Below are 14383 nucleotides of genomic sequence, written 5' to 3'. Positions count from 1 at the left end.
TCATCTGTAAAGTAAATAATGTAGATGCGTTAGAGTCCCGCATCGTCCATGAATTTTGGTACAAATTAAAGGATATTGCCCAAAAATGTATGGACAGCAGCCTAGAAAGCCATCAAATTCAAAATTCTTGTAGATGATATGTAAACACCCAATGATTAACTCCCGTTATCATTTTCAAATCAAAACCCGGGTTTTGATTTGATCCGATGATATTTGATAAAACGTAACATAACCTCAAAATCAAAGCAATTCGTATGAAGTCCAGGTGATTAATAGTTTATGTACCATGATATGTTACATTACTGATCCAATAAGCTGCAAAAAGATTTTTATTAAATTAAAATGTAGATTTCGATAAGCATTAATAATTTTTAAGTCGCAACACTAAAACAAGTTGATGGTTTTATTTCCATCATCGCCATTTACAAGAAAATCTATATTATAATTTATTTTACTTCAAATTGAATCCCTTGTTCAAATCATTGATTCCGATGGCCAGATGATGGCAAAATTTAAGTAATTTAATTACTATTTTAATTTCATTTTGACGCATGAGAAAAACCTAGGCGGCAAATGGACACTCTCTTTTGTATATTAAATCCCATAGGGATTTTACTTAAAAATAACCAACACAATGTTATATCATATTCAACTCACACACATCTGATAATCACCTCATCGCAAAAATTCATGTCAATTTTAATAACTTCATTGTAGCCGACATTACGTGGAATACACTCCGTGATGAAGGCTAAATTATATTAAACAATTTGGTGCGCTCATTACATCCCCGCTCATCTCTGTTGGAGCTCAATTTATTCATCACAAACCGCTGTAATGTCGAACGTCCGCGAATAATTGCTGAATGAACCACAAGAAGACCTCCTCGTTACAATTAATTTTGAACTCGTCTATGAACAGCGGAACATTGAGTGATTAGTGGGTCTTTATTGAACAATACTGACTAATAACTTGGTTTGTCAACGTCTTAGATAATTACTAATTGATTTACCATTGGGAGGCTCCTTTGCACAGGAAGCCGGCTAGATTATGGGTAACACAACGGTGCCTATTTCTGCCGTGGAGCAGTAAGGTGTAAACATTACTGTTTTCGGTCTGAAGTAACTAGTGAAATTACGGGGCAAATGAGACTTAACATCTTATGTCTCAAGGTGACGAGCGCAATTGTAGTACCGCTTAGAATTTTTGGGTTTTTCAAGAATCCTGAGCGGTATTGCATTGTAATGGGTAGGGCGTATCAATTACCATCAGCTGAAAGTCCTGCTCCTTATTATCATGCTGCTAGACAACCAATGAAAACAGGCCAGGTTTATTACTTTGGTTGTGACAAGCTACGTCTTTCACTCGCGATTCGTATGTCACTTTGTGTATGTGTGCGTGCATATATCAAATGGAGGTTAACAGTCAACCTATATTTTTTACGATGTTTTCACAGCTGTCACAGTCTATCTAGACGTACAAATGATCTAAGGCTCAGTTATTGCGCTTAAATTCTGTTTGTTCTACGAGTAATCCTTTCCGACATGTATGTTAGACAGCAGAAATTTTGATAGCGTATGTTTGGCAAAAAAAAACATTATTTTGCCGAAATCTATATTTATTTAAGTGTTATGAGTCCTATGTTATCCTTAGTGATGATTCCGTTAAGTTTCTGTTAATCCATATACAGAATGCACCATCCGCCTGCCCATCCATCCCACGGTCTAGACTGTAGTGGCATAGAAAGATATATTTATTTACCGTAGGGAGTGAGAATAACATTACATATTGAAACAACACTTGACAAACGTCATTAAGCTAATGGGGAGAAGTATTGATAAGAAACTTCCAGGCCATCTTTTAAATCATACCTAGTCCTGCCATAAATACTGAAACAAAGAAAAATTCTATTGCAAACAACATTTAATACTTTAACAGTGCGTTAGTTTAATACATAAATATAAAAGAATTTAAATATAAACAGCTTATTCGAAGTGGTCTCCATTGGCTGCAATACAGCCCTTTAAACTTTGAGGCCAGTTATCAATAGCAATCAGTTATCAATATCAAGTACGCACTCTTTCCATGGGAAAATTCATCACTGCCAATCGTACGGATCGTTTTACGGCCGTTCCCAATATACTATCTACAGATAGAGATAAAATACTACCTTCTATAGTCAGTGATTAGCTGTCAATAATTTGAAGCTGTCCCAATATACCCGATAACTCATTCTTATCGCCTTATTTTGAGATGCGTGAATTGCAATTTCCATACAAACTTCTATCGCTCGTAAGCTATACGTCCTCCCATTGACAGACAGCGTGTACGGATAAAGTGAGTTACCGTCGATAAGTTTATTGGGACAGAAAAGTCAACGATAGTTACGATTTTTACCTTAAGTAGGCCACAGCCGGAGATAGACTGTATATTGGGAACGGCCGTTAGGGGCTCCAAATTATCATGGCGTTTAGAGCAAGCCGTACTCTCATAAACTGACCATAAATCATAATCCAGCGGATTATACGGGGACTAGACGACGGCCAGTCTTCAGCTCTGATGAAGTCCGAAACGTTCGTTTCCAGCCAAGACTGCGTAGGCCGAGCTGATCCGCGCCACATTTTATACTTACTGATCATAGATAATTTATACATCTAGATATACTGTGATAGCTGTGAACATCTCGAAAAAAACGTAGACGTAGCTTGTCGTGCACACTAAAATAATAAACCTGACCTGTTATCATGCATCATCTATCAGCAAGAAGCTGTATCAAAACGTAAAAAAGTGCATTTCATTGGCGAATCCGAAACTCGCTTGCCCGGTTTATTTTAACTTTATATATTTTGTAATATAATATTTCTATGATATAAATGAATTCTACACTATCTAAATCTATAATTAGTAGCTCTTAGGCAACGCGTAGTTATATTTATATACAGATTTTTTTCTTCTCGACAAAATTGTTATAGTATATATAATACGTAAAACATAAGTATTATTAATATTGAATTAAATTTCCAGATACTATGGTGATGCTGTCGAGGCGTTCATACACAGTGAGCTCTCGACTGAAGACGACACACAACAGTAAATGCGGTGGAAGATGCTAGCACCAGCTGCCAAGCGTAAAATAAACTCAACACGTGCATGACCGTGGCTCGACAGAGGCAGCAATGCAAGAGATATGCAACACCGCATTGCCGCTGGATACTAACCCGTTAGTACGTAAAATAAAATGCGAAGATTTCCCTGTAAGAGGAAAACAACCCGCAATTGGCATGGGAGTGCGAGATGAAATGGAAGAGGAGTTTGCGGTGAAGGCGAGAAACACGCCGCCTATGGGTCCAGCACAAGTTCAGGACCATCGCATGGAGCATGGAGGAAACGGCTTTTGGTTAGCGGCGGTTACAGCGGCCGGCGCACCACATCCAATGCTGGAAACTTGCACGGAGACCGGCTTCATTAACAGCCAACCTTCGATGGCAGAGTTTATGACTGCTCTTCCGCAGCTAGGCGGTGGTGAACTCAGTCCGCAGCACACACCTCCTGGATACGGACCTGATCTGCCATCGCCAGGTGGTGGACTCAACGTGCCCGAATATCCGTGGATGAAAGAGAAAAAGACCACACGAAAGAACAGTCAACAAGGTAAGATAACTAGCATATGAAAGCGATTCAATCTATTGCTACTTAACAACAGAACTGTAATGAAATTGTGATTGTTCTTCTTTCAAAAGACGTTCAACCGTAATGACATGAATACTAAATGGTAACTCATCCATTGTGTTCCAAAGCACGGTCCCAGAGTTGATTTAATGAACATAAATTTACTCCAAAATATATTGAATTGTTGACGACTTACGAACAACAATGCATTGGGATCGTCTGATTACACGAACCAACGGCCTAACAGTATTGCGTGTAACGGAACCAAATATCCGACATGCATTATGGGCACAAATTATAAGTGTTAACATAACATTTACAATATGCTCTAAAAAATATACACTGTTCTATAGCCTATGGTAGGAAGGTAGGTTATGACGTCTTACAAACCATGTTAGGGCAGCGTTATCTTTGCCAAACTAAAAAACTGCACTGTTAATCCTACTTACTATACTTAAAAAAACCATTAGGCTATCTATATCAACAAATAATTCTCTGTCTTTCTTGGGGGCGCGCTTCTATCGTTATGATGTGTTCGATTTTCTTAATAATATCCTCCTGAAATAAAACTGAAATAATTTAACAGATAACATTCATTGGTGTTGGTTGTAAATGTTTCAAAGTTTAAATAACTTTGATGGCAATAATTAGGTAGTACCGATGACATAAACGCTTGAGCACTGTTATCACAAGGTAAAAGAAATGTTGTAAGTAATAATTCCTATTACATTACATATTATTTATAACCCGCTAACAACCAGTACATTTCGAAACAAGACGATTCCGCACGTGCATAGAACGACTTTTTTAATACATTTGCGAATGTATACACATATATTAAATATATAATAGTTTATTTCAAAGATTGCATATACAATTTGGTGGCTAAGGCTATATATATATATATATATATATATATAACAATCACTATTGGAACTCATTTTTATCAAATTTTGCATAATAATGTAAGTATGTTATTTCGCGGGTTTAAGCTCTCCTATACATTTAGCCAATTCAATGATAATAAATTTATCTGATTTTTTTTATTGCGTTATTAATTTATTAACGATATTAGTATATAAAAAAATTGATAGAAAATTTGGAAAACAAAGGAGGAAAACAAAAAACACAAGTGCGGAAAAGAATAAATTTCCGCACACTAAGCACGCATGGAAAAGTCTGCTTTTTGAACAAATGTATAAAAAATTTTGATAATACATATTTAAATTAGTTATCAAGAATGTATTGACGCACTTTTGGTTCAGTTCCAACTTAAACACGAAGGCGCTTTCCTAGCTTTACAAAAAATAATTTAAGCGAATGAAATACGTATAATGACGTCATTGCTTTTGTTGGTTTTTTAATACGATAGTGTTTTTATTGAAAACAATTCTCGAGCGTACACCCTGAATAACGTAACATACAGCTTAACAAAACAAGTGACCCCAAATTTGTCGCTGGTACATGATCCATCATCATCCGTCGTGAGAACCAGAGATCACCTGGTCCGTCTAATGTGCGTCAAACTCGACGTATTCAAAGGGATATAAGTTATAATACCAATAATTGTCTATACTGGAGTCATGGATGTTTAAATGTTTTTATGTATGTTAAATTAAGTATATTTTATTAAATATATCATTGTCTTGTAACCCATAACACAGTCTATATAATATGCTTAACTTGGGGCGAGATAATTTGTGTAAAAAGTGTGTCAATATTATTATTATTATACAAATCTAATACAATATATAGTTTTATATCTGCCATGCCTATCAATAAAAAAAAAAACATTGTTTATCTACAAACATTATACTTTCGTAACCGATGACAGAATATAGTTTTTTTTTTTCAATTGTTATGTTGGTACATACATTAGATATATTACACCTCTATATAGAGCCTCTGACAGCTAGACAAACGATGAAAACAGGCCAGATTTAATACTTTAGCGTGCGTGACAAGCTACGTCTTACACTCGCGATTTGTATGTCACTTTGTGTGCGTGCATTGATCAAAATAGAGGTTAACTGTCAACCTAAATATTTTTTCACGTTTTCACAGCTGTCACATTCTATCTAGGCGTTGAAATGATCTAAGGTTTGTGCCCGCTAATATTAGATAAAAGAATCTCGTGGAACTTTGTATTTTTCTCTTCATTTCTTTTTGTTCTCCCTTCACAAACTAAAAGTTAATTATAATTAAAATAATATGAGCAATTCTATAGACGAGTAAGTTAAAACTATTGTTAATTAAATTTTGTGAAACAATGATTGGACATTTATTTCTAATATTTCTATATCTTTTTGTCCTTTTTATCACCGACACATCTGAACCGAATGTGATGTGATTTTCACTTACAGGTTCCTTAGATATGTATAAGAAATAATAATAATATAGACATACTTTAAACACAAATTATCTTGCCCCAAATGAAGCATATAGCCTGTGTTGTGGGTTGCAAGACAACGATATATTTAATACAATATACTTACTTAAACATACATAAATACATATAAACATTCATGACTCGGAAACAAACATCGATATTCATCATATAAATGCTTGGACCTACCGGGATTCGAACCCAGGACCTCCAGCTTAGTAGAAATAACTTATGAGAATAAAGGAAAGGATACTTTGTTTGAAATTTATTTGTTATATGTCTATTAACCAATAAAGCTTTCATTTAAGCTCTGGGAAAATTATAAAACTATCGCCGGAACGTGGAATGTACTTTGTTAAGGATAGTGGGATGTCCTCTTGGCGCCTATTTAAGCAGTAATGTTTAAACATTACTGTGTTTCGGTCTGAAGGACGCCGTGGCTAGTTAAATTACTGGGCAAATGAGACTTAACATCTTATGTCTCAAGGTGATGATCGCAATTGTAGTGCCGCTCAGAATTTTTGGGTTTTCAAGAATCCTGAGCGGCACTGATTGCAATAGGCAGGGCGTATCAATTACCATCAGCTGAACATCCTGCTCGTCTTGTCCTTTACTTTCATAAAAACACGCCTTAGAGTGCCTTCATGTCACTGAGCTGACTGAGCCGAAAGTGTGTCAATACATTATTTCAGCCTTCAATAAATAACTTAGTCTTTTTTTTTTCTAAGATAATATACATTGAAATAGTTTAGGAATACTTTAAGCTTATTACTATCACTTATACTTATTACTTATTGTACAAACATTTTTAGTTGTATGTACCTACTGAATTAAGATTTTCGCAAGCTTTCAAATCTTCGAGTTATTTATCACTATAAACTCAACTCAAGTTAGGAATCCGACCAATCTTCGTGATTTTTGGTTTGCTGTTATATTAATGTAAAGTTATAAAGTTATAAATAAATATTTTAAAAGAATAGTTAGAAACCTACTACTATAATATATAATATAATTACAAACAAAACTCATTCTTCTCAAGTGCATCTCACTACATAAATAATCTTAAAGGCTTTCCTGATTTTGACCTGTTTAATTCATCCACAAATTCTATCAGATCAAAAATGACTAAAACTGGTTTAATGTGTTTCTCTAACTGTTAATATAAACATAATTGAACGTAGTGTTAAAGTTCTGTAAATTCTGTAAAAAAAAAGATGTACCTGTATTATGCTATGTGTACGAAACAATATGCGAAAACTATTAAATGGTGTAAAATGTTCACAATATTGTATAGTAATTAAGTTATTGCAACACTGTAAGTTTTCCAAATAAAATAAAATAAAAATACTTATTAATAAATAGATAGGGACGTGTTCCACTTCCAAACAATATATTGTGTATTACAACATGACAGCATAATAATTGATAAGAGTTATAAAATAACAAGTTGCTAACCTTATTACACGAAGCAACATCTCCGAGTACAGAAGCATTGCCCCCCGCAGAGCTCAGCGGGGTTCCATCATCTGTACCATCGAACACCTCACCTAATAAAATCATAATATTAACACTTTCCATCTTAGTACACTTCAGTATTGATACACAGCATCTATACATATATTATATCTTTAAACGAGCCATTCTTATCTTAATATATATAAATTACGTGACACGTTGTTTGTCCGCGATGGACTCCTAAACTAATGAACGGATTTTAATGGGGATTACTTCATGGAGAGCAGTTTAGTCCAACTTGAGAGATAGGTTCGTTTTTATTTCGATTTGAGACCCATAACTAGTTTTATTTCCAATATTTGTTGTGTATGGACATATTTTCTGTGAGAGAATTTAATGACGCACGGTGTGACAGTTCCGCTGTGAAACAATTTCATTATAACAGCTACAGAACAACGTCTGTCAAGTCAGCTAGTATATATATGATCTGAATCTCGGAAACGGCTATGATTATGATTTTCATAAAGTTTAGTACACAGGGGATTTCGGGGGCGATAAATAAATCTAGCTAGGTTTCAATTAAAAAAATGTAGTTTTATCCGTGTTTACATTAGAATACATAGGTAAATTTTGCCATTATGTACAATACTGTAATAGCTCAGATGGGACATTGGGTGATCCCGAAAGCTGAAGACCCCGGCTTGGAATCCAGATGCGCTGTTAGTTTTTTTGGCCAAGTTTTGTATATTCTTAAAAATTTGAGCAAGGCTCGGTTGTCCGAATATTCTATATATAAACTGTAACCGTGTCTATATAGTAATGAAATTTCAGGAAATCTTATTGTGCGCCTTACATTAACGATTGGTCATGTATCTAGATACCACACTACCTAATATATATATATATATATATATATATATATATATATATATATACCTAAGAACAATAGCTTCTATATTGCGGCAACTATTAGATGCCTGTGTGGCATCATGACACTCAAGCCATCATCTTTCAAATTTTGTAACATACACTTCGTGTTATTTTACATTGAAATTAATAAAATACAAAATAATTACTGATGATATGTGATCCCAGTGTCTTTTTTATTTCTTGTAGTATTATTTTAACAAAGTTTTACTACGCAACCAGGCATTTTAGTTTAAATTATCAGCAAATTTAATAGAACAGGTGGCACGTCAACGTCACACATTGTACGAGACTGGCTCGAGCATGCCTGTTTGGGCGTAGTAAAAGTTGCTGCACTTTGCGACTACGCCTGCGGTATCTTGTTGGAGCGAAGCGGAGTCTTAAATAATCTATAATAAGTATCCATCTATGAATGTAATAGAATCAATTTTATCTGACCTTCAGACTCTTGTTTAATATTGTTAAAAAGATCGTAAATAATAATTTAATTAATTCATCAATTTGTAGTGCATGTTTTAATATTTTCATTTTAGTTTTCCCTGTAAACTTCGCCATTTCAAATTTCACATGCGTATCACATAAAAAATTCATGACAATACAATATTTCCATAGGTTTTGCCTTATATCTTAAACTTAAAAAAATTAAAAATAATTATTTGATACTCTACATTTATTGCATTGAAATTAAAGCATTTTTTTTTGTTTTTTTTTTTTACTTCTATTTTCTTAGAATAACGCAAGTACGATACATTACAATAAAATACTTTTATTGATCGAAGCTGAGCGGGGTTCCCACCGGGTGACTCCAATTAATTTCTGTGTTAAATTGTTTCTCGGACGGATTTAAAAAAAAAATAACTCATAGAAATCTTTCGAAATTTTCTAGGTTATTGACGAGATAGAATTTTGAATTTCAATTTGATTCAATTATTATAATTAAAAACAAACATGATTGACCAAATAAGGCATTACAAAACATTTATTTATTACTCCTCATGTTTAAATATGGCACCAAATTCCAAAAGTTTCTCCTTATTATTTTAGTTTGGATTAATTTTGTTTTGTTTTTGTATACAGACTTAGTTTACCTCGGCAGTAACTGCGGCATTATAGTAAACAGAAAGACGCATGTTAAGTGACTGAATTCTAACGCGTAAAGTCATAAAAGGATTTTATTTTCTCAAAATTGATTCCTTTAGAATTCTTTTTGATATAATTTCTAATATGCTAGACACTACTTTCGTTTCGGAAACAAATCTCCCAACATTCTTTTTTATGCGCTCTTTTTAATCAAATGTCCAATATTACGCTCTTTACTTATTCCATGTTAGTTCGTTGCCCTGTACAAAAAAAAATAAACATCCAATGTTAGTGAAAAAAACCTGGCTTGTTGTAAGTGGCGTTATTACGCGTTTGCACCACAAAAAATACAAAACAGCAGTATATTCTTCAGATAAAAGGAAGATATAGTTTGGCGCGGGACGACCGTGAATCGCTACCGGCGGTGATCCATCACTGTCACGCTATCGACCGCTGCACGCCCGTCTATGCAACTCCGCGGCTTTGTTCCACCACACGGATATTGGATTTGCTAAGTTTTGACTGATTCTTTAAATCGCGTTACTTCGGAAACTTTCGAGTTTGCTTCCAATATCATTTCGAACAGATATAGACGAAGAACGAACGAAGAAGACTTTAATTAATTTAGGGGTTGTTTGAAAATGTACAAGCTTTATCCGAATGTTTTGAGTTCAACAATTCGACACGTGTATCGCCTCTACACGAGGCATCCTTTGGAGATTTGACTCGCCAAACTTTGGCACGCTCAAAACATTTGGATAATTATGGATTTCCGCAAAATAACGCCTACTTCAATAAATTTTCAATAATAAATGTACAAGGAAACTAGCAAAAAGTGATAGGCTAGATAAATTAATAGCTTAGTTTCGAGTCACACAGATTGCCTTCACGAGCGTAACGGACCAGCTATCGCTCCCCTCTCAATATTTTAAAGAAAGGAACGACCTATCCCACGACGTTACCACAATTTGTAACAATTAGCGCGAGCATACCCAACGGAAGAAATATTTTACGTACCTATTTTTTAGCATCTATAACGTTAGTCAAACATCAACAAGATTGTTTGGTATATATTTCAAGTGTCTCCTGGATATAAGATATTTAAGAGATTAATTTACTGGACTAACCGTTTAAATATTTGAGGTCGCTTACGATTATGTAACACAATAATATTATTCTTCATCTCAGTCTAAACAGTAGCCTTAGGATGAAAGACTTAAATTTAGTTAAAACATTTATTTAAAGCAGAAATTATATCGAAAAGAGAAATGAGATAAATATGACCTATTCAAATGCAGATATATGCAGATGACCGATACTTAACTGTCTTTGCTGCTTTGTGCTGCAGAAGAAAGCTATTCGCTCTATTTATAAATTAGGTCCTATAGAAATATAAGAGAAAAATTTAAAGAATAATCATATTAAATGTTGCCTCTTAATATATTCTTGATAATGTTATGTATTTACATATGCGAATTTTCTCTAAATTGTGATAATCATAATGTTGACAATAGGAACAGACATAAATTTGTTATACCTACTACTCAGTTAAGTCGAGTTAACTTTCGAAGGGCGATGTATATTCAAATTCAAATTAAAAAAACTACCAGTCACTCAAAATAGACTGCCTCAGACCTGAAAAGAACGAGCACAGGGAAACTCTATTCTATTCTTTTACAACATCAGCACTTTAAGCATTTAGCACAAATAACTTATTAATGAAATTTAATTTGTTTTGTGACTTTTCAGTACTCTTTCTATAAGCTGTACAAAATTACGTGATTATAATATGAGGCAAAATTACATTATTTCAGAATTGCTACCTACAGCTGTCACTGTCATTTCCCCATCACTACGAAGACAAATAATTCGATACCCGTCTGCAGATGTTAATCGATAAAAGAGTCTGGAATTAAAATTCGTATCACACGTCACTCAAACACGCCGTGAACAAATTGAGGCAGTGCAAAATACAGCATTATGTTATTAAAGATGAATCGAAATGATCGATCGTGTCAGGGCGTTCGTTTTAATTTCGATTCCCGAGACATTGCCGGAGGCGTGGTCGCGCGAACGATTTGTTTCACGTCCCTAGATGCCTCTGCTAAACTATACTTCTATTTTATTTTATCTCCTGAACAGGGGACACAAATATATGGAGTTTACAATTCTAATTTTATTTTATACGAACAGAAATCCTCAACTCCGGTTGGGGTACCGTTTAAACAAAATATAAAACCCATGCGTATGTTTTTGGCGGTTAATTGTTTTTTAATTAGAAGTTTTTCTGAGACACAACTCTAAGTTATTGTAGCATATAACATACGCTCTATGTCAGTGAATTACCCATCATAATCAATCCAGCCGTTTCGGTGATTACCGTACAGTCAGACAGGCAAAAATACTAAAATATTTGCATTTCTGGCACAAGTTTCACGTAAATATTTATAAGCATTTAGTTTACAGATTGCAAAAACACACTATATTTTATTTAGGTACTATTTATATGTTGGTATTATATTTTTGTCAAACTTAGAAATAATATTATGAATAGATTACTGACTATTACATAAACGCGTAGTTTGTTTTGGAGATTGTGCTTAACTTAATTTGTTTCTTCTATTTCTTTTGCATCAACCGAAAAACTATTAGTGCGTCGTCGTTGTTATGTTTGGGTGAAGAATTTTCTGAAACCGTATTATGAATGTAAATCAACCATCAAACTTTATAAATTCGGTTTCTTTTTAGAGTTAACTTTGAAAATGGCTGAATCGATCTCACCGGGCGCAGTTCTCTTGCCATAGAGGTCATATTAATCATCTTTCATTTAAGAAAGCGAATTACGGTTACGTGCAAAAATTTAAGTCTATTATACTTGAGTGAAATCCGAATCAATGGTCAGATTGTTGCATAAAGTAAATCTACAACAGTTGCGGCTTGTGTGAAATTAAGCAGTGGTATTTAATGCTCGTGCGTTGAAGTGGCGATAAGCCGCCATCTTAGTGACGAAAAGTAGATTTCGCGTTAGATACGTTGCGTAAGGCTGATAGAGCCGACCCATTGTTGCCAAAATAACAGTTACGCATAATAATCTAAATAGATCTAATAATATTTTTTATGACAATAAGAGACGAGACGAGAAGAGACGAGCCGTGCGTTCAGCTGATGGTAATTGTTACACCCTGCAATGCAATGTGTTACAATGCAGTGCCGCTCAGGATTCTTGAAAAACCCAAAAATTCTGAGCGGCACTACAATTGCGCTCATCACCTTGAGACACAAGATGTTAAGTCTCATTTGCCCAGTAATTTCACTAGCTACGGCGCCCATCAGACCGAAACACAATAATGCTTATACATTACTGCTTCACGGCAAAAAAAGGCACCGTTGTGGTACACATAATCTAGCCGGCATCCTGTGCAAAGGATCCTCCTACTGGTTATCAAACACGTTTTATTACTCTAAACTATTCTTTTAATGGATTTCAGTTATGACATCATTTCGACAAACGTATTAAGATTCAATTAAAAACTTATGTCAACATTTTCCCATATTAGTGCCATTCAAGATCTGTTCCAACATTTCCCTGACAGGTTTATTTTTCCGTGATAATTTTCTAATCTTTTTATTTGCTCCTGACTGTGATAGAAACCCTTAGCTGGATACTCTATGCAATCTTCAAGACATTGTTACACAGACCTTAATATGGTGAAATTTCGTCCCAACTCCAACTGCTTTTTCAATCTAAAAGTTTATTTACTATACATTTTCTGCTCTTAATCTAAGTCACCAGGTCATGCATTCTTGTAACCTAAAGTACAACATTTGGAATAGTTTTCCTTTAAAATTTTATTCTACCCTCAATCAATGCAAACATTGCAATAAATCAAAACTTGAGAACTCTACAATAAATGTTTACACTTTCGTTTTTACAATTGTGATATTATTATATTCGCAAAAACATAGCAAATCGAATCTAATAGAGCAGGTAGTTGTTACTTTCCCGTAGACACGAAGCAATAAATCTTCAGGCCGGCGCTCTTTGATTTATGTGAAAAATGACCGTAAATTTGAGGTTAGGTCGACGACGAAGGGCGGATGTATTCTAATAATACGTGTCTCTACAATTATATAATTTCAAGATGGACGCACTTATAGATATATTTATATACCGAAAAAAACTAATAATGACAGTCCGTTTATATCTGGAAATTGTATATTTTTTGTTGATGCAATTTATGTATTAAGATAATAATATACTAAAATCTTAAATATATTATATGTCTAGATAGAGCCTCACCATACAGACAACAGACTAGTCTTATTACTTCATTATACTTATGTTAAAACCCTTTACATACAATGTTTTGTTATAAAATTCCAACAAAAATATTTCTATCCGATGATTAACTTTTCAGGTCTTTCCTTCCCTAAACATTCACCATGGTACCCTTCTTTTTGTCATAGTTTACTACACAAATAGTTATATAAATCATACCTCTATATATAAGACTACTAAAAACAAAATTGTTTATTATTGTGAAATCCTATCTGACAACGATCATTTATACGTCTAGATAGACTATAATAGCCGAGAAAACGTCGAAAAAATTGAGCTTAGAGTTAACCTCTATTTTGAGCAATGCAACACTAACACAAAGTGTCATACAAATCGCGATTGTAAGACGTAGCTTGTCACGCACCCTTAACTAATAAACCTGGCCTGTCTTTATCGGTTGTCTAATAGTAAAATACTATATTATCTAGACTAGATCTATCATAAACCAAAAATAATACCACAGATTAACATGCACTATACATTATTTTATTGCATAAGGTTTAACACATAAATCAATTCCAAATCAG

General features: G+C 34.1%; 1 protein-coding gene across 1 annotated transcript in view; it reads left to right on the top strand.

The window, feature by feature from the left end:
- The window catches only part of LOC126966845 (homeotic protein proboscipedia), a 98219-nt gene that overhangs the window by 15689 nt on the left and 68147 nt on the right, over nucleotides 1–14383 (top strand). Inside the window, exon 2 of the mRNA XM_050811108.1 lies at nucleotides 3025–3651. Coding sequence (XP_050667065.1) covers nucleotides 3177–3651 — 475 coding nt within the window. The 5' untranslated portion in view covers nucleotides 3025–3176. The remainder of the gene's footprint in view (nucleotides 1–3024; nucleotides 3652–14383) is intronic.

The sequence above is a fragment of the Leptidea sinapis genome, chromosome 11, assembly GCF_905404315.1.
Source record: "Leptidea sinapis chromosome 11, ilLepSina1.1, whole genome shotgun sequence".
Lineage (NCBI taxonomy): Eukaryota > Metazoa > Arthropoda > Insecta > Lepidoptera > Pieridae > Leptidea > Leptidea sinapis.
The sequence above is the reverse complement of the archived record's forward strand: the minus strand, read 5'-3'. Positions and strand labels throughout refer to the sequence as shown.